Below are 18,970 nucleotides of genomic sequence, written 5' to 3'. Positions count from 1 at the left end.
AAAACATTTGATACTTGATTTTTATTCACAGGTTGCTCTTCTACCGTTTTTGGTCAGTAAGGAGGGCTGCCGGGACTCAGTTTTCTGTGGAAATAAAGGGAATGTAACAAAGCTTTTCAAACAAGCACATGGCTTTCATGGGGCGGGGGGGAGGGGTTCTTTTAATTAATCTGATAATGTAAAGTTTCTACAGGGCCAAAAGCAGCATTCAAATCCATTCCTGGTTGTCAAAAAAATCTCTGGGTAAAATTATGGCACAATGGGGACTTGCTGCGAAGGGTCACAAAGACAGAATTGTAATGTCAACTTTGCTTCCACCAGAAGGCTCATTCATGTTGTGTGACCTACTGTGTGCGGCTCTGATCTCACGCTCCACATATTTCCTCTAACAATTTTGGCCGGCCACCCCACCAAAGTTCTGTAAGAACGTTAAATTGCCTGTATGTGTAAGACGTAGTTCCTCTTTTAGGAGTAGTAAAGGCACACTGCAGATCGAGAAATGGGATTCAAAATACTCGTTTGCTTTTCCAAAGTCTTTAGCCAAACCCCGAGAATGGGAGTGTCTGTGGGGATTACATGGACTGTAACGCATGTCTCACTCCTCAAAGAACACCCATGAAGCTGTGGTTTACTGCCCACACTGGACCACTGAGGGCCTGCTGTGCTTGCCAAGTCTGTAGTCTTTGGAGGAAAGAGTCTGCTCCTCAGAGCCACAAAAGGTACTCATGCAGACCCACAATGTTCTTCAACACTTTATGCCACTGTCATGACCTAAATTTCCGTTTCTGGTCTCTGAAGGAGCTACGACATTCTGTTGATTCCACTGTCAACTTGTTGAACTAGGACATGAACACATGAACTTGCTACAGAAACATCAGATACATCAGGTTTCTCAAAATAAAAAAAGATCACATATAGAAAATACATATAATGTCATTAGGAGGGAAACAATAATCTCAAAGTTAATGAATCTGAGATGAAAAAAGTGAATTCCAATGTATAGTGAAAATCACTCAATCTTTCCAACATTTTCAAAGTACTACTGAATTAGATTATTAATCATTTGACCAACATCACCACCGATGAGGGAAAGGCTCAAGAGGTTTTTTAAATATTAAAAATATCTATCTTCAAAAAAAAAAAGACTTAGTTCTAACCTAGTATTATCCAACGCACTCCAAAAAACAGTCATAGTGCTATTGGAATATCATCAGTAAAATCCATAATTTTCAAAACTTTTAAAGAGAAAAACCAAGAATTAATCTTCAAAAACGCCAACCAAAGGTCACAGCTGGGTGGCCCAGGTTTTATGAGGACTCGGAGAAGGAGCGGTGGTTTGTTTTCAGAGAGGAGCGTGTTCTGCTCCTCCCCACAGGTTAGTAGTAAGAAATGAAACGGGAATGAGGGTCAGTGTGCACTGTCTCACTGCTCGTCTTGGACAGATCCTTACGAGGTATATTTAGGGGTCAGCACAGGCTTCTCTACAGGACTCGAGAAACAACTCTCTTCCACACTTTCACTGACTCAGTACCTCTGAGCAGAACACACTCTCATATGACACACAAACCTATAATAAACCCTGTGCCAGAGAATGGGCTAGCCCCCCTCAGAAGGAAAAAAGGACACAGATTTTGCTCTGGAGGAATGCACGCATGTCGTTTTCTTCACTACCAATCGTAAAGACCCCTCCTGAAGCTCCTGGGTTTCTACACCACAGGCTTTCAGGTAAAAGCACCATCCACGAGCCAGTTTCCAGGGAGAAGAGAAAAACACTCCTATTGATGCAGAGAAAGTTACAAGTTCTGTCACTGGAACAACCCTTTCTACTAAAAAGAATTACCCACAATAAAAAATAATAATTAAAATATCAAAACGTTTAAGATGTCTAAAAAGTAGGAAAATGACAAAAACAAAGTCAGCAAAGCATCTTTAAATATTTACATAGCTGCTGTTTGGAAAGTCATCTGTTCCAATGAGCCGTCTCTAACCCCACAGGGCTACTTGAACCCGAGGAGATTAATTAGAAGTGCACACCGACTGGAAGTTACTCCTTTACTCGGCTGCCTGGTGCAAAGGAGAAGAGCAGAGGCAGGGTTGTGTGTGTGTGTGTGTGTGTGTGTGTGTGTGCGTGCGCGCGCGCCGCCTGGGGAAGGAACAGGCTCTGGGACTGCGGAGAAAAAGAAGGGCACGCCTTGGACGTGTCCCATCACCCGTTCTTTGCTCAGAAATGACTGATGTCCCAGAGAAACCATGAATTCAACAGACCAAAGTTGTTAATTAATGCAAACACATCGGGGCAAATTAGCGAGAAAGGAGCCTGAAGTGGAGCTGACAGGCACCTGTGCTGCACCCACCAGCCTGGGCTCGAAGTATGTACTGGCTGCCTGACGCCTGCGGCTGAGGCCACCTGGCTGCAGGGTCTACCTGGGTCTGGAAAATCAGACCCCCAGGATGCAGGGCTGAGCCTGGGCCTGGGTTATGTGGGTACTACCCAGACAAAAGGCCACCCCCCTGCCAGTCTGCTGGGCCTGGGCCGCCCGGGCTGAGGGCTACCAGGTCAGAGGGCCACCAGGGCCTCTGTAGGCACGGGTTCCCTGGGCACTGTTCAGGGATACTTTGGGAAGGGCTAAGGGCGCACAGAGCTACCTGGACCTGTGTTCCCTGGATGTGGGGCTCCCGGGGCTGGGATCCCCGGGCTCTGGGACATCTGGACATGACCGCCTGGGCGAGGGGCTCCCGAGCCGGGCTACCTGGGCTCCGGTCACCCAGGTATGGAGCTCCCCGGGCCCTCACTCTCTCACCTGCCGCAGGGTCCGCCGCCCCGTCCTCTCCGCTCTCGTCCGCAGCCTCGTCAGCCAGGCCGGAGCCCGGGGAGTCAGCGGCGGCCCCGCAAGCTGAGCCCGGGCTGCTGGGCTGCGAGGCCGAGTCGCCCTCGCTGAGCGAGCCGCAGCGCGCACGGGGCGCGCGCTCCCCGGGGCCGTGGCGGTCTCGGCGCGCGCGGCGGTGCACCCGCGAGTGCAGGACCATCTGGTGGTACGTGCGGAAGATCTTGCCGCACTCGAAGCACTCGGACGACTTGCCGTGGCCCGCGGGCGCGGCGGCGCGGCGACTGGGGCGGGCGGCCGGCCTGGGGTCCAGGGGCCCGGGCAGGGGGTCCCCGGGCACACCCGCGCGCTTGCGCGGGGGCCCCTGTGCGCCCGGCTCCGGCTCGCGCTTGCGCTTCTCCTGGCTCACCAGGATGTACTCGCGCCGCTCCTTGTCGAAGGCCACGTCCCCGGCCAGCACCTCGTCCCACGCCCCGTACTTGAGGTACTCGGCCGGCTCGGCCACCTTGCCCCGCGTGGCCAGCTGCCAGGCCTGGTAGCTGTTGACCGGGTCCAGCTCGGCCACGCGCCGCCCCGCCTGCCCGCGGGCGGGCGCCCCGGCCAGCGCAGGCCGCAGGTTGAGGCACCGAAGGAAGAGCTGCTGGGAGTCCGGGGCGCCGCCCTGCACCGAGCCCTCCCCGGCCAGGGCCCGCAAGCGTCCGGCTTCCACCCTGCGGTGGATGGCGTTGTGCGCGTTCAAGCTGTCCAGGTTAGTGAACAGGTTCCCGCACTTGGTGCAGACTTCGTAGAGGGACAGGCCAGCCACGATCATCTCCTCCTGCACCACGTTGTTGATGGTGGCGATGGGGTCCGGCTCGCTCCTGGGTTTGTTCTTGCTCCCGGTCTTGGGCCCGTGCGCCTTCATGTGGTTCTTGAGGAACCACGGCTCCTTGAATCTCCGGCCACAGATGTGGCAGCCGTGGTCAAAGGAGCCCCTGTGCTTCTTCATGTGAGCCTTCAGGAACCAGGTCTGGCTGAAGGCCTGGCCGCACACCTCGCAGGGGAACTCCCCGGGGGGCAGCTCAGGCTTGCCGTTCTCCACGTAGGCCTCGGCCCCACTGGGCACCTGCGCGGTGATGTGGTCCTTCTCAATGTGGCTCAGCAGGGACTCCTCCCGCAGCGTCATGTAGCTGCACAGCCGGCACCGGAAGGGCTTGTGGGCCTGGTGCACGTGCTGCTCCAGGTCCTTCTTGCGCTCAAACTTGCACTTGCAGAAGGAGCACTGGGTGGCCGCCTTGCCCTCGACCGGGGCGCAGCGGCCCCCTCGCCTCCTTCTTGCTGCTGCGCAGCAGGATCTTGCTGTCGTCCACCGGGGCGGCCCCATTGAGGATCTTGTTGCAGGCGGAGGTGCTCTTGGTGGGCTGGTGCAAGCCGTCCAGGGCCCTCGGACACGCGCAGCTCCCCAGCCTCGGCTCGCGGCCCTGGATCAGGGAGCCCGTGCGGTGGCTGCGGATATGGATCTTGAGGTTGCCCTTCTGGGAAGCCCTGTGGTCACAGTAGGGACACTTGTAGGGCTTCTCCCCCGTGTGCTTGCGCATGTGCTGGGACAGGGAGCTCTGGAAGGGGAAGCTCTTGCCACAGATGCAGCAGCTATGGCTCAGGGCCTGTCTCCATCCATCTCGGGGCCTCTGCTGGCCCGTGGGGCTCGGGCCCCCTTCTCAGCTCCACCTCGGCCTCACGAGTGCGATCCATCTCCGGGACTAGGGCTCCCCGGCCAGAGCAGGCACAGCGTTCTGTCACACAGGCCGGACCTCGTCTTATCTTTCCATTTTCAGATGAGGCTTCTGCTTCCCAGCTGCACAGACGCACCTGCCAGGACAACCTGCATGTCCTACCTGGAAGCCGTGGCAGGCAGCGGAGAGCACCTAGAACAGAAAAGACATGAGAGATCTTAGGAACGAGGTTGCCCGTGCCCATGGGGACCCGGCAACATACACAGAGAGTGACGGGCCCGCTCCTGAAAAGGAGCCAGCCAGTCCCAGTCAAAGGAGACACCAACAAAAATCCAAGTACGTGTACCAGCAGCTGCTTTCCTCTGAAAGAACGATAATTAAACAATTATTGATAACTGTATGCTAAATCATTAAAATAAATCACCTTATGTGATCATATGCTAGAGTCACTCTTCTCAGAAAGGTACCACATCTGTAGGGAGACCCTGAGGAGATGAGGTTGTGGCAGCGTGAGCAGCACAGACCACAGAGGGCGGGTGCGAATGAGGAGCAGAGGGAAAGGACCAGAGAGAGGGAGGCAAGGGACACAGAGACACAGCCCGTGCCCAGGACATGTGAGCCCCAAAGGCAGTTGGCAAACGTACTGCCGTGTGTAGGTGTTGGGGAAACAAGGCTTCAGGAAAGAGGCAGATGCACCCCGAGCTCGTGCAAGGTCTGTGGCTGGAACCCGCTGCTCAGGACCGGATGCCCAGCACAGGGGCCCCTACTGACACCGCCTGCCGGCGCCCAGGGCCACAGAACCACCACCTCTTAGAGGAGCCCCGACTCTCCCGCCACCACCCATCCCTGTCCCATCCTTTTGCTCCTGCAACACCACCCGAGCCCAACCCCCAAAGGGCACCGAGGCTCCGGCTGGAGGGTCCCAGGGCAGAACAGCCTCTAGACCCCGGGTGTCATGCAGTCACCCCCAACCCTTCGGCACAGGTCACACACCCATGGTGCCTTCCCAGGGAGGCTGGCTACGCCTCTCCCTGGCGACAGCAGGTGTCACAATGCACCGTCACTGTCACGTTCATGCCCATCCCACCTTCCAGAGAATGAGGGGCGTGCCCTGTCAGAGCCACTCCTCCAGGCAGCTGGCTGCTTCCGACACCCTGTGCACAGGCAAAGGCAAACCAGACAAGGAGGTGCCCAGCGCCGAGCCTGGCGCAGGCAATCACCCACGCATAGGGAAAGCCAACGACAATGCCTGGAAGCCGCCACAGAGGCCCAAAACGCCACACACCGAAAAGCAATTATCAGCCGTAAAAACAGGAATTTCCATCTGACTTGTGATAAGCAGAATAAGCAAAACAGTGAGCCAATGAGAAAGCATGGGAGAGAGGGCATCTTCCAGAACAGCATTCTGATGGGTCAGAAAGGGAGGCAATGCGGCACCATAGCTCCCCTAGGACACGGTCTACTGAGCCTTCTTACCTCTGAGCGTTAGTAACTGAGACAGGATTGTGAGGGTCTTCCGGGGGTCGGGGGGAGGGAGGGGAGGACTTTAGACTTGCACCGAGAGGCACCCAGATAGGCAGATTTTCTTTAAAAATAGCCCTGACATATATAAAGGAAGCCATGTTTTTTACAAACTCCAACCTCACACACATTAAGAACCTGTACTATAAAATTTATAAAACATGAAAAAGCTATAGATTTCTGGGTTTGAAGCAGTGTACTAATACACATTTTCTGCTCCCAAATGAAAGGTTCTCTCCCAGGGCGCCTGGGTGGCTCAGTGGGTTAAAGCCTCTGCCTTCGGCTCAGGTCATGGTCCCAGAGTCCTGGGATTGAGGCCCACATCGGGCTCTCTGCTCAGCAGGGAGCCTGCTTCCTCCTCTCTCTCTGCCTGCCTCTCTGCCTACTTGTGATCTATCTCTCTGTCAAATAAATAAATAAAATCTTTAAAAAAAAAAAAAAAAAAGAAAGGTTCTCTCCCAAAAGACCCTGGCGGCAACTCCTGGTCTGCCCTGGGTTGTGCAGCCCGACACGCCTTCGCCAGAGGAGACACAGAGAAGAGCGCAGACAACAGGACAGGGAAGCGAACAACGCAGGAGAACCTGCCCTCCAGGAGGGGTTCGGAGGCAGGGGTGCAGAAGCCATCTGTGACAGACGCCCTCTGGACAGACAACACACCTGCTTCCTCCAAACGCCTCCTCCCGCAGACCTATAGAAGAAATCTTGTTTAGTAGAAACCTTATTTAAAATTACAAATTTTGGGGGCGCCTGAGTGGCTCAGTGGGTTAAAGCCTCTGCCTTCGACTCAGGTCATGATCTCAGGGTCCTGGGATCGAGCCCCACATCGGGCTCTCTGCTCAGTGGGGAGCCTGCTTCCTCCTCTCTCTGCCTGCCTCTCTGCCTACTTGTGATTTCTCTCTGTCAAATAAATAAATAAATTCTTTATTTAAAAAAAAAATTACAAATTTTGGAACACCTTTTGATAAAGCCCCATGGTAGCGGGGTTACGGGGCACCGGAAGAAACCAATACGATCAGAGCAGCTGAGTCTGGAAACAGGCCGAAAGCAGAGCCGCGCAGGTAATCCTTCCTCTAGAGGCTAACAGGTGCACAGGGTATCTCCTGCCAAGACAGAGCCCCCCAAAACCAACGACTCCAATAAAGTGCATAAATAAAAACTGCCTGTAAAATTGGACAAATGAGGTTAACAAGAATACCTCCTGATGACTGAAGCGAATTAAATCATCTTTTAAGTTGTTTTGGTTGTGGCACAACCTCTGGAAGACTGTATGTGCTGCTGCTCACGGGTGACACGGCAAGTGATCTGCGCGCATCCCCTCTACCCTGGGATGTACGTCATCCCCTCAAGACGCTGAATGTGAAACACTGTACAGAGGTCGGAACGAAATCTGGTATTCCTATTTCGCTCAAGGATCTAATCTGGGTATAAAGATCTTAGAGTTCAAAGAATCATAAATAATTTTACGAAGAAAAAAACCATTGGAAATAGGAGGCTCCGGAGTAACCGGAGCGTCCGCTGGCCCTCCCGGTGGTCGGCAAAGCCCGCCGGAGTCAGCAGCTCTGCAGCCCGAGGGGATCAGACAGCCGCGAAGCCGCCACACAGACAAGGGCCCACGGAGCGCCGGTGCTCAACCAGGTAGGGGCGGCAGGTGGCAGCTCACAGTCACCTGCAAACGAAGGCAGCCCCTCCAGGGAAGACTCGTTCAGACCCCCCAGTGCCCACTCCACGGCCGCTGCACCCCTCGTGCTCTGGCACCGAGGGCGGGGTGTGGCAGGTCAGGGGTCTGCGCCCCAGCACAAGCCCGGGGTGACACCCCATTAGGAGCCCTGGTCCCTCGTCAGCCAGTCAGGTGGCTCTCAGGGGGCGACCCTCCCAGCCCAGGTTCCTCTCCTCATCCCCCAGGAGCCCAGGGTCAGGGAAGCGGCCCCCAGACCCGTGCGGCCGTCCGCATACCGCAAACCACTGCCCCGTTCAGGCCTCGCGTGTGACACCAGCCAGCGCCCTCCCTGCGGCCCATGGACCCCAGCCAGCTGCCCGCAGAGGAGCAGGTTTGTGCACCGCCGTGGCCACCAGTGCAGGCGGGAGGAAGGGGCTTGGGGGGTCCCAGGTGCCCAGAACATCCGGCCGCGAGGCTGCCGGTCCACAGGGAGGGGCCACGCTCCCCTTTCTCTCCAGGGGCTGCTCCGGCCTCTGCACACTGAGCTCGGACGCCCTCCAAGCAGGCCGAGCAGGCCACGCTCCTCCTCACAGCCCGGACTCCTGGGGGCCCCGGTTCCCGCACTCCCCCGGCCTGGGCGTAGGCCTGGGCGCCTTCCCTCAAGAACCCAAAAACCAGACCACACAGGTCTCCGCCTCAGGCTCCTTCCAAAACCAGCCGAAAGCCTTCACCCAAGCCGGCAGGGCCCTGCCGTGCCCGGGCAGTTCTCAGGCGAGGACGCGAACAGCTCAGAACAGGCTCCGCTTTCTCTTTTGTTTTCCACTGCTCGGCCCAGCCCCATCCTTCAAAACTCAGCCCTGCTCCAGGTCCCGGGGAGAGCCGCACAGCCATCACCAAGGAGAAAACACATCAACACAGAAACGGGGAAAATGCCCTAACAGTAGTAACTATTTAAACCCTTAACGCCGCTATCGTAAGGAATCCTAATGTCAACGAAACTGTCTCCACTTGAGAAAGTTCCACGAAGCGGCCCCTTCTGGGCACCCACGGTCCACTAACAGGGTTTCCTGTGAACCTCTAAAGCCACGGTCGGAGAGCGAGTCCCAGCCACTGGCCCTCCTTCATCTGTGGCCCCATAACAGATCTCTATGATCTTCTTAGCTGCAGGCAAAAACTGCTATTTAAGACAGGGTCATTGCTTCTCTTCCAAAAAAGAACAAGAATGCAGTCATCGCCGCTCTCAACTTAAAAAGGCACCCCACGCGGCCGCCCCAGTTGGAGGCTGGCAGAGCCGCCGTCAGCCCCCCAGCACCCCTGGCTCGGCGATCGCCTTGAAAAACCACCACCCACCCATGTCCCTGAGCCTGGAGGGTCTCAGCCGGTCTCCCCACGCTCCTCTCGGTCCCCAGCGGGGAGCGGGTCACACACGGACACCACTGTGGGACAAGGCGACAGACTGTTCTGCTCCAGGCAGATGCACTTTTGTCCTGAGCTGCCTTTGACTCTCCCAGACAGACAAGCACATACCACATGGGATTCACTGTTCCAACTTTCCCTACAATAACACGTCAACCTAAAGATAACTAGTGTTGTAAAATGTGTGAATAAATGTCAGCTCCTCGTGCTGACCAGAGCGCGTCGGGTCCCAGCAGCAGGAGTACGAAGCGGGCAGCGCGTGGGGGGACAGCAAACACACGTCTGTGCTTTCGCTGACCCAGCACAACACGCCACCCCCACGGACATCCGTACACCATGGCCCCATCTGAACGCAGTTTGCCCATAATGAACCCGTTTTGTTGTCACCGTATCACAAACTTTGTCCAAGGCTGTAACTGAGAACTTGCCAGACAAGATTATAATTTAATTGTTCATGCATAAAAATGGCTTGCTGATGAGGGTTTAAAACAGATTTCCAATGGAACGCTCATTATGTGTGCGTGTTTCTCTAGAGAGAATAGTTTGAAGCTACTCTTTAAAAATGCCTTCTACATTTTTTGAGATGTGATTTTGTAAAAGGTAACTTGTTCATATCGATAAAAAAGTGGTGAAAGTAAAATGTTTTTAAGAAAAATAAAATCGTATATTCATAATGTACAAAATGCATTATAGGGGATATGGGAAAGGGTTTAAGAGGCAATATAAAAGCTGTGAAAATATAATATGAAGCTAAACTTTAAAAAGCAATTGTGGGAACACAGAAATAAATGACCCACAAGCTGTAAACACAGAGGTGCGGGGTTGCTGCCACACCTCTCACATATGCTCTCTGTGCCTGCATGCCACAACTTACCGGATCTGTGACAAATTTACTCTGTGGGTCAATGCTCCAACTCACAAATCCCTTCTCTAAGTGAGGATCCTGGGGACTGCATCTGCGACCGCATACAAAGCAGGACTTCCAGAAGCGTGCCCTGCTACAGCAGCTCCCTGCGAGGACTGGGGGTGTCAAGTCTTCTGCCCTAAGTGAGTCCCGTAGGGGCAAGACCTGGACACCTAACACCCAGGATGGAGAGCCAGACTGCCGACAGCCAGAAAGCAGGACAGCCAGACAGCTAGACAGCCGGACAACTGGACAGCCAAGTAACCGGAAGGGATAGCACAGCCAAGGGATCTAGAAGAACCCACGTGCACCCCTGCATCTCTGCCGGGGAGAGCACCACACAGTCAGCCCCACAGGCCAGCAGAGTCCCACTGAATACGGGTTTCATCCCAATTCCTGAGAGCTTATGGGGCACCAGGCCACTTACTAGATCCTAATGACTCAAAGAAAAGCAGGCTTAGGCTAGAGAAAAACAGAAGTCACGACGGGAAACATGGCCACACACAGAAAACAATGTCCTGGCAGTGGACCAGCAGGGCAGGAGGATGCTTCCAGAAGCACAAGGAGGCACGTGGTGACCTTCATTGACAAGAGCAGGCTCGGTGTTCCAGGGAGCTCGAGGCTCTGTCGGGAACGTGGGGATGTGGCAAAACCCTTGGTCAGTGCGATTCCCCCGGGGCGGAGACCCAGCCACAAATCCCACTGGTCTCACCCTCCGCTCTCCCCTCCTCCTCATCAACACCCAGCCCCCTCCCCCCACACCCTCAATACACTCCTGAATCCACGCACCCTCTATCCTGAGCCGAAGTGGGCATTCCACACAGAGACTTGGGCCAGCCTGAGACTTCCACACTTCACAGCCTCCATGCCCTGCAGATGAGGCCCAAACTCCCCGGGGGCGCTTACAAGGGCCTGAGCCCCCGAGACTCTCCCGGGACCCCTAGGACCACGAGCTCTGCTCCATGCCCAGGCAGACACACACTCACTCTTATCTCTGGGCCTCACACGTGCAGTTCCCACCCCACCCACACACAGGAGGTCTCACCTGACATCTCACCTGACCCCTAGGAGCTGTGCGACATGGTCAGGGCCTCCCCCGCCAGCTCTCCGCATGGCCCTGGCCCTACCCTAGCCCACATCTGCACGGCTTCTTCACCTGCCCCTCCTGTGTTGGAGAACAAGCCCTCTCCCCACTGAGTCTCCACAGTAGCACAGAGCCGAGCACATTTTGGGCATCACGGTGCTGTGAGAGGTGGTCTGGCCCATAAGCTTCCAGGCAGACTCCCCAAGATCAAACCCCAGTTCTGCCACTTGCTCAGATCAGCTGTGTGACCCCTGTCTTCACCTCTCTGGTCCCCAGCCCATTTCACTTTTTAAATGTAAACGACAGTTATGATAACTACAGTAGAGTAATTCTGTGAGGTTTAATTAACACATTCTAGGTACAATGTTTAACACACAGTAAATGTTGAAGACGTTATACATTATTATTAATAACTGCGTGTAGGACCCAAAGATACCTTACTCACTGAGAGTGACAGTAATTTGGTTAAATAAATCCAAATTAAAAAGGACAAAATAATACAAGTTTAGGAAACTAAATGAGAAATCACTAGGGACCCTGTATGCTCAGTGGGCCCTCACAGGTCCACTACAAAAGGTCATTTAATACAACTATTAAGAATTCGACCAGCTACAACCCTCCACAGCACACGTGCGCAAACATATTCTAGCTCCCAAACTCTTCACAAAAACTAAACTTTAACACAGGCTAAATATTAACTAATATTTGAGAACTGCTATTTTGTTAGGTTGGCAATACAGGAGAATGGTCTTAGTTTTTGAAAATGTTGATGAAATATTTTAGAGGTGGTTTAAAAAAAAAAAAAAAAAAAGAAAGGCAAAGATATCAAAATGTCCACGACTGCTAGATGTAGACAGCAGATGCAGGTGTGCTGATACCAAAACCAGACAAGGACGTCACAAAGAAAAGAAAATTATAAGCCAATATCCTGGATGAGCAGCGATCCAAAAATCTTCATCAAAATATTAGCAAACTGCATTCAATGATACAATGAAAGGTTCCTACACCATGACCAGGTGGGATTTATCCCAGGAATGCCAGGATGGTTCAACATCCACAGGCAGTCAGGGTGCTACACTACGTAGACATAATGAAGGATAAAAATCACATGCTCATCTCAACAGACGCAAAAAGAAGGTCTGACAAAATTCAACATCCATTTATGAAAACACAACAGAGAGGCCGTATTTCAACATATTAAAGGTCACATATGACAAACCCACAACCAACATCACACTCAATGGGAAAAAAGCAAAGAGCTTTTCTCCTAAGATCAAGAACAAGACAAAGACATCCAGCCTCAACACCTTTATTCGACCTACTACTAGAAGGCCTCGCTAGAGCAGTAACGGGGAAAAAAAAAAAAAAAAAAAAAACCAGAAAATAAACCACTATTTGTAGATGACATGATATTATATACAGAAAACCCTAAACACTCATCAAAAAACTATAAGAATAAAAAAATTCAGGAGGAGTCAAAGGATACAAAACCAACATACAGAGATGTGTGGCATCTCTACACCTTAGTAACAAACTACCAGAATTTAAATTGAGAAAGCAATCCCAGGGGCTCCCGGGTGGCCAACTCTTGGTTTTGGCTCAGGTCACGCTCTCCCTGGTCATGAGATCGAGCCCCACGTCAGGCTCCACACTCAGCACAGAGTCTGCTTGAGATTCTCTCCCTCTGCACCCCCATCTGTGCATGCGCACGCATGTGCTGCAATAAATAAATGAATCTTTAAAAAAAAGAAAAAGAAACCAACACCATTTATAATTGCATCAAAAAGAATAAAATAGCTAGGAATAAACTGAACCAAGAAGATGAAAGACCTGTACACTGAAAATTACAAATGTTTAGACACAAATAAATTAAACGATATCCTGTGGTCACGCATTATAAGAATTAGTATTGCTAAAACATCCATATTACCGAAAGCGACCTACAGATTCAATGCAATCCCTACCCAACATCCAGTGGCATTTTCCACAGAACTAGAACAAACAACTCTAAAATCTCTACAGCATCCAGAAGAACCCAAAGAGCCAAAGCAGCCAAAGGAAAAACAAGAAGGCTGGAGGCATCAGGCTCTCTGATTTCGGGCTGTACCACAAAGCTACAGTCATCAAAACAGTATGCTGTTGGCATAAAAACAGACACACTGATCAAAGGAACAGAACTGAGAGCCTAGTAATAAACCCACATGTATACGGACCATTAATTTACAACAAAGGGGCCAAGAACACACAATGGTGAAAGCAGTGTCTTCAATAAATGATGTGGGGAAAACCAGGCAGCCACATGCAAGAGAATGGAACTAGCCTCCTATCTTACGATACACAAAACTAACTCAAAATGGATGAAAGACTTGAGTGTGAGACATGAAACCATAAAACTCTTGGAAGAAAACGTAGGTAGAAAGCCTGTGAGTCACTGGTTTTAGCAGTGTGTTTGAACCCAACTCAAAAGGCAAAGGAAACAACGGCAAAAATAAACCAATGGGACTACATCCAACTAAGAAGCTTCTGCACAGTCAAGGAAACCACCATCAAAACAAAAAAGGTAACCTAGTAGGAGAAGATATTTGCAAATCCTATGTCCACTAAGGGGTTAATATCCAAAATACATAGAAGCTCCTACAGCTTGGTAATTAAAAAAACAAGCCACCCAACTAAAAAAATGGGAAAAGGATCTGAAGAGGCATTTTTCCAAAGACATACATGTGGACAACAAGTGCAGGAAGCAGTGCCCAACATCACAAATTACTAATAATTATAAATCAAAGCACAATAAGAGATCATCTCACATCAGTCAGAACAGCAATGATCAAAAAGACAAGAAATAACAAGCGTTGATGGGAATGTGAAACACTATAGCGATTCCTCGAAAAACTAAGAACAGAATCACAATATGATCCCCCTGGTTCCACTTCTGGGTATCTACCTGAAGAAAACAAAAACACTGTAACACTATTTCCAAATGAGACCCGCACCCCCCCTCCATGTTCACGCAGCATTCCTGAGAGTAATCAAGATACGGAAGCAAACTAAGTGTCCACCAGAGGATGAATGGGTAAAGAGGACAAGGTGTGTAGACACACACACACACGATGGAGTACTACACAGCCACGAAGAAGAACGGAATCTTGCCATACGCGACGGCACAGATGGGCCCTGACAGCGTCAGGCCAAGTGAAGTCAGTCAGACAGACGAAGACAGACACTGTACGATTCCACTCATCTGTGGAATCTGGAAAAAAAAAAATAGCAGTATTAAAACAAAGTCATAGATACAAATCAGTGGTCGTTCCATGGGGAGAGGGTGAGCGAAATGGGGGTCACTGTGCACGGACAGACGGTGACTGGTCTTTGGGTGGCGATCACGGAGTAGCGCAAACAGATGTCATATTACACTGTTGTACACCTGACGCCTGCAGAATGTTATGTACCAAGTGCACCTCGTTAAAAAAAACCGAATGTTGGAATGTTATTCATCAAAAGGAAGTGAATAAAAATAAGTTAATATAAATAAAACACCTCAACATTTTTTAATCTTTGTTGCTGAATCTAGATGGTTGAGTGTATGTATGTCTATCATTTTTCCAATTTTTATGGGTTTTGGAAGTCTTTTTACAAAACAAACGACAACAACAAAAAAACCTCCCACATGCAGTCCCAGGAAGGAACACAATTCAAAGCAGGGCTCTGGGGAGGCCTGGGGGGCTCCTCCCCGCGACCTCCCTCTCCCCATCCCCTCCCCCCTCCCAGGCCTGGAGGAAGCTCCGGAGGCTCCAAGGAATGCGGTTCAAGAACGTCATCTTTTGTTAATTCCAGTCTTCAAAATTCAAAAAGAAAAGAAAAAAGAAAAATCATCTGAATAATAAACTGTTCACATGAAAAGCAGTATTTACGAGACTGCTCACTGCAGAAAAACCCCGGAATCCACCCAGAGTTGGTCACAGCCTTCCTGCGGGCAGCAGCGGCCTTCTCCAGCCAGAGGAGCCCGCCCCGGCTCGCTCCTGGGGCTCACGCGGACCCCGCCCGCGGCTTTCCAAGGGGAAAAAAACACAGTCATGCAGTTGAGGTCTCTTTCCCACACTGCAAACAAGCATTTTCTAATCAGTTAAATACGGCATCGCCAAGGGGAAAAGGTAAAACGTCCTGCATTTTTGAACCGTCAGCTACCTCTGCATCCGCAGGCAATCCCGCCGTTTTCTGCCTGTGAGGTAAACCAACGCGGAGCAGAAGCCCGACTGACTTCGTGCTCCTTTCCCCAAAACAGTCAAAGATCATTCTACCGACATCTTCTCCTGCACAAGGAATCCGGAGTAACCTCTAATATTTTGAGCAATTTGCCTAACAAAACAAGTGTTCAGTTTCTTCCAACCGACCGGACCGGAGCGGGAGAGCCGAGGCCTCCAGGCTCCCGGGGGCCGCGGGAGCGCGCGGGGGCACTTCCTGCTCCGAGCCCAGTTTTCGGTTTTAGGGAAGCAGAAGCGAAGCCTGTCCTGTTTGTCAAACAACTCTCTCCTGGGGTACTTTTTCAGTTCTGGCTCATTCATTAACCATCTCACGCTACCGAGAAGTAGGTCTGCTTTCCTCAGCAGCTGGGGTCCCTCCTCCTGTGTCCCCTGGCCACCTCCTGGGGAGCCCCGGGATTTAGGGAGGAGGCGGGAGCCACAGGGGCTCCCCCCCCCACCGGTGTGTGCGGCTCTGGCAATGGGAGATCTGTGGAATCTGGAGTCCGGCGGGCCAGGAGGATCCCGTAGGAGAAAGCAGCTCTCCGCGGACGGGAGGCTCGGGCATTTACAGGAGGGGCAGGCCTCCAACCGGCAAGTCACAGAACAAAAACACTGAGTCTCCAGCGGGGCCTGGCGGGATACTTCCGAAGGCTTGTGCCCAGAGCAAAGGGGACTGCCCACCCCCAATGACAGGGCATGCCCAGGACCACAGGCCCTGTGGGTGCTGGGCCCGGGGGCGCAGCCACTGTCCGGCTGTCCGCCTGGAGACAATGAAATGGGCTTTGCTCGTTACACTGTAGTATTATGGGCCTGAATTAAAATACATCATTAAGATCCTGCACAGGCTTATCTACTGCGGAGACAAAAAGACTATTCTTTTAACAAATGGGGAGAAATTCCATAACAACAATGAGGAGTTCCTCTCTGCACACAGCAATCTGCCCCAGATTAACAATTCCAGGCTTATAGTCCTCCGCCGCGGAGCCGCTCCGTGAACTGATGCTTTCACTGCTGGGCGGTTACGGACCGAAGCTGACAAGGCCTCGAGGCTGCCTCGCTTGGGCCAATCAATAATCCATTATGAGCAAACTACATTTCCACTCTAATAAGAAGACATGAATAAACGGCCACCAGAATCAGCAGCATTCACAAGAAACCCCACCCCACCGCCCCACTGCGGGGAGAAAGGACAGAAACCCACTATCCCAGGGAGGGAGGCGCACACAAGTGCCCACAGGCGAGGCAGGCCCTATTTCCAAGCGGGAACACTGTGCTCGGACTGCAGTGCGAAGGCACCCGCCTTAAAGGTAAGTCTCGAAAATGCGTTGTTCAGAGCACAAAGTAGAAGAAAAAAACAGCAATGCAACAGCGACAAAATCCCACTTTCTCCAGCAAAGGTTTCCCTTAAATTCTTCAGCACCCCACGCCCAAAACGTCCAGCGAGGGCCACCACATTCGTGGACCCCAAATGTAACCGACTGTCCCTAATAGGGTTTCACTACGCGAACGGCACGGTCTCTGGGCAGGGCTGGCGCAGACCCGGCTGCCGTCACGCCTCCACCGACGGCCGAGGGCCCGCGGGAGCAGGCGCCGCTGCAGGAGGGGCAGACCAGGCTCTGCCACACACGCGCCCGAGCTCCTGGTCCCCGAAAGGACAGCCTCCATTTTCACCTCCAGAGAGACGGCGGAAACAGAACAGCAGCAACTGTGTGCCGATGTATTTCCAAGAGAAAATATGAATTAACATCAGTATCCACGCCGCCTGCACGTCCTTGGACTAAAACAGAACGACCGGGAAGTCAAACCTGACCATCCGGGGGGATGAGGAAAGCGGACGAGCGCGCCACCTCATTACTGATCACATCCAGGAACGACCAGGAGTAGGTGAGGGAGGATGTGGGAATTTTCCCTCCCCAGTCACTAATAACAGATCCAGAAAAATCCTAAGTAGGCGTGGAGACGTTCACCCAGAAGCCTCCACGTGAACACAAGCAGGGCCGGGTGTTTTCCATCCACAGCAAAGCAGCGTCCTTCCACTAGTTTTTCCTTCTTTGCTCTCCAAAATCAGTGCCTCACTCCTGCTGGCCATTTACCGTTTCCAAGCCTTATACTACAAAGTGACGTTATCGATCTATTTGTCCCTAAAAAAGTGAACTTCTCTAAACTGGGGGAAAAAAGAAGACGACGACGACGACAGTAAGAGGGTTAAGAAGAAAAGTGAACAGGAGTCAGAGGCTGCTCTGGAATGTTCTGCGGCTAGATTTCCTGCTGGGGCCCCCCCCGCCGGTCACAAAGAGCGGGGGCCTGGGGGTCCACCCAGCGCCCCTGGAACCGCCAGCACAGTTCATGACCTAGTCAACATCTCCATTAAGAGCCCACGTCCCCCCAGCCAGGCCGCTGGGTGACGTCTGCAGCCCCCAGAGGCCGCCCAGCGTTTTACAAAGAGAGAGCAAATCACATGAGCCACAAAAGCAGTCCGGTTGCACTCTGACGGTCTTCCCATGCTGCATCCAGAGGAGGAAAGCCTAAGTTTCAAATAATTCAGAAATACTGAAAACCCGGAGAACCCCAAAGAAAATCAAGACTCATAAACTTCTAGTTTTAAAACTGACATGGGAGATCCGAAGGCTCTAAATAAAGTGCAGGTAAAATCCCATTTACGAGTGGCTGGTAAGTTTTTATCCAGCCTGACCTCCAGAGTGTGCAAATTATCACCAATTCAGAGCCTAATATCAGTGTTTTTAAAGAAACTGTCAACAGTGAAAACAAAATAACCCCGTGTAGAAACTCGCCACATTTTCTCGCTGTGTCACACTCCCTGGTCTACTGGATGTACCTTGTTGAAATTTTATTAGTTGATCGTAAAACATATTTCAACAGAAATTCGTTTCTACAAATAAGCTCTCTTGCTCCAAGTAAACCAAGAACAAAGGATAGTATTTGCCCCCCAAACCAGTAACAGTGACCTCTTTTCCAGACTTTTACCTAAAACCAACATTTTTCTCCCCAGGTAAGGACACAGACGGCCGTAAATATCTAGATCTGACATTATCACTTTCCTCTGTGCTTTTCGTGAACAGCCAGGAAGTCCCCACCATCAAATAAAGAACTGTGCCCAAGAATACAGAGAGAGATGACTCTGTGCGGCAAGCCATGAAACATTCTGTGAAACGTCGCCTTCCGAGGTAGGACTGTTGAGCACAGAAGTCAGCCCCCCAAAAATCCCTTCACTAAGAGCGCACGGAAAAAATAAACACTTCGGTGATCAATTTTACTGAATTCTAAGTAACTGCACACAAAACGGTTTCTGTAAAGATACCCTGAATGGAGTTTATTTTGGCAGGACAGCTGAAAAGCATATCATGCAAGAAATCATCGAAGACTTTCTTGGCCCCCGTACAAACAGCAATCAATACTCTGAGCAGGTCGAAATTAGAAAAGGACAGATCTTCCCCAAATGCTTTTGTACCTAAAGCACATACAGGATAAGCAGTGTAAATGCTCCAGACCCGTTACCGCCAGTAACTGCTGCAACGTGACCTCGTTTCTCACCGGCACAGGCAGCCCCTCTGAGACCAGCTGTGCGCCGCAGCCTCTCACGGAGGGACCCATC

The 18,970-nt window shown here is 51.8% G+C and overlaps 1 protein-coding gene across 1 annotated transcript in view; it reads right to left on the bottom strand.

Moving 5' to 3' along the window:
• ZNF516 (zinc finger protein 516) overlaps positions 1-18,970 on the bottom strand; it is a 110,854-nt gene that overhangs the window by 56,288 nt on the left and 35,596 nt on the right. The window contains 4 exon segments of the mRNA XM_047698047.1: positions 2,802-4,129; positions 4,131-4,470; positions 4,473-4,505; positions 4,508-4,729. Of these exon segments, the coding sequence (XP_047554003.1) occupies positions 2,802-4,129; positions 4,131-4,470; positions 4,473-4,505; positions 4,508-4,556 (1,750 nt within the window). The 5' untranslated portion in view covers positions 4,557-4,729.

The sequence above is a fragment of the Lutra lutra genome, chromosome 12 (genome assembly GCF_902655055.1).
Source record: "Lutra lutra chromosome 12, mLutLut1.2, whole genome shotgun sequence".
Lineage (NCBI taxonomy): Eukaryota > Metazoa > Chordata > Mammalia > Carnivora > Mustelidae > Lutra > Lutra lutra.
This window is presented reverse-complemented; position numbering and strand designations above follow the sequence as displayed.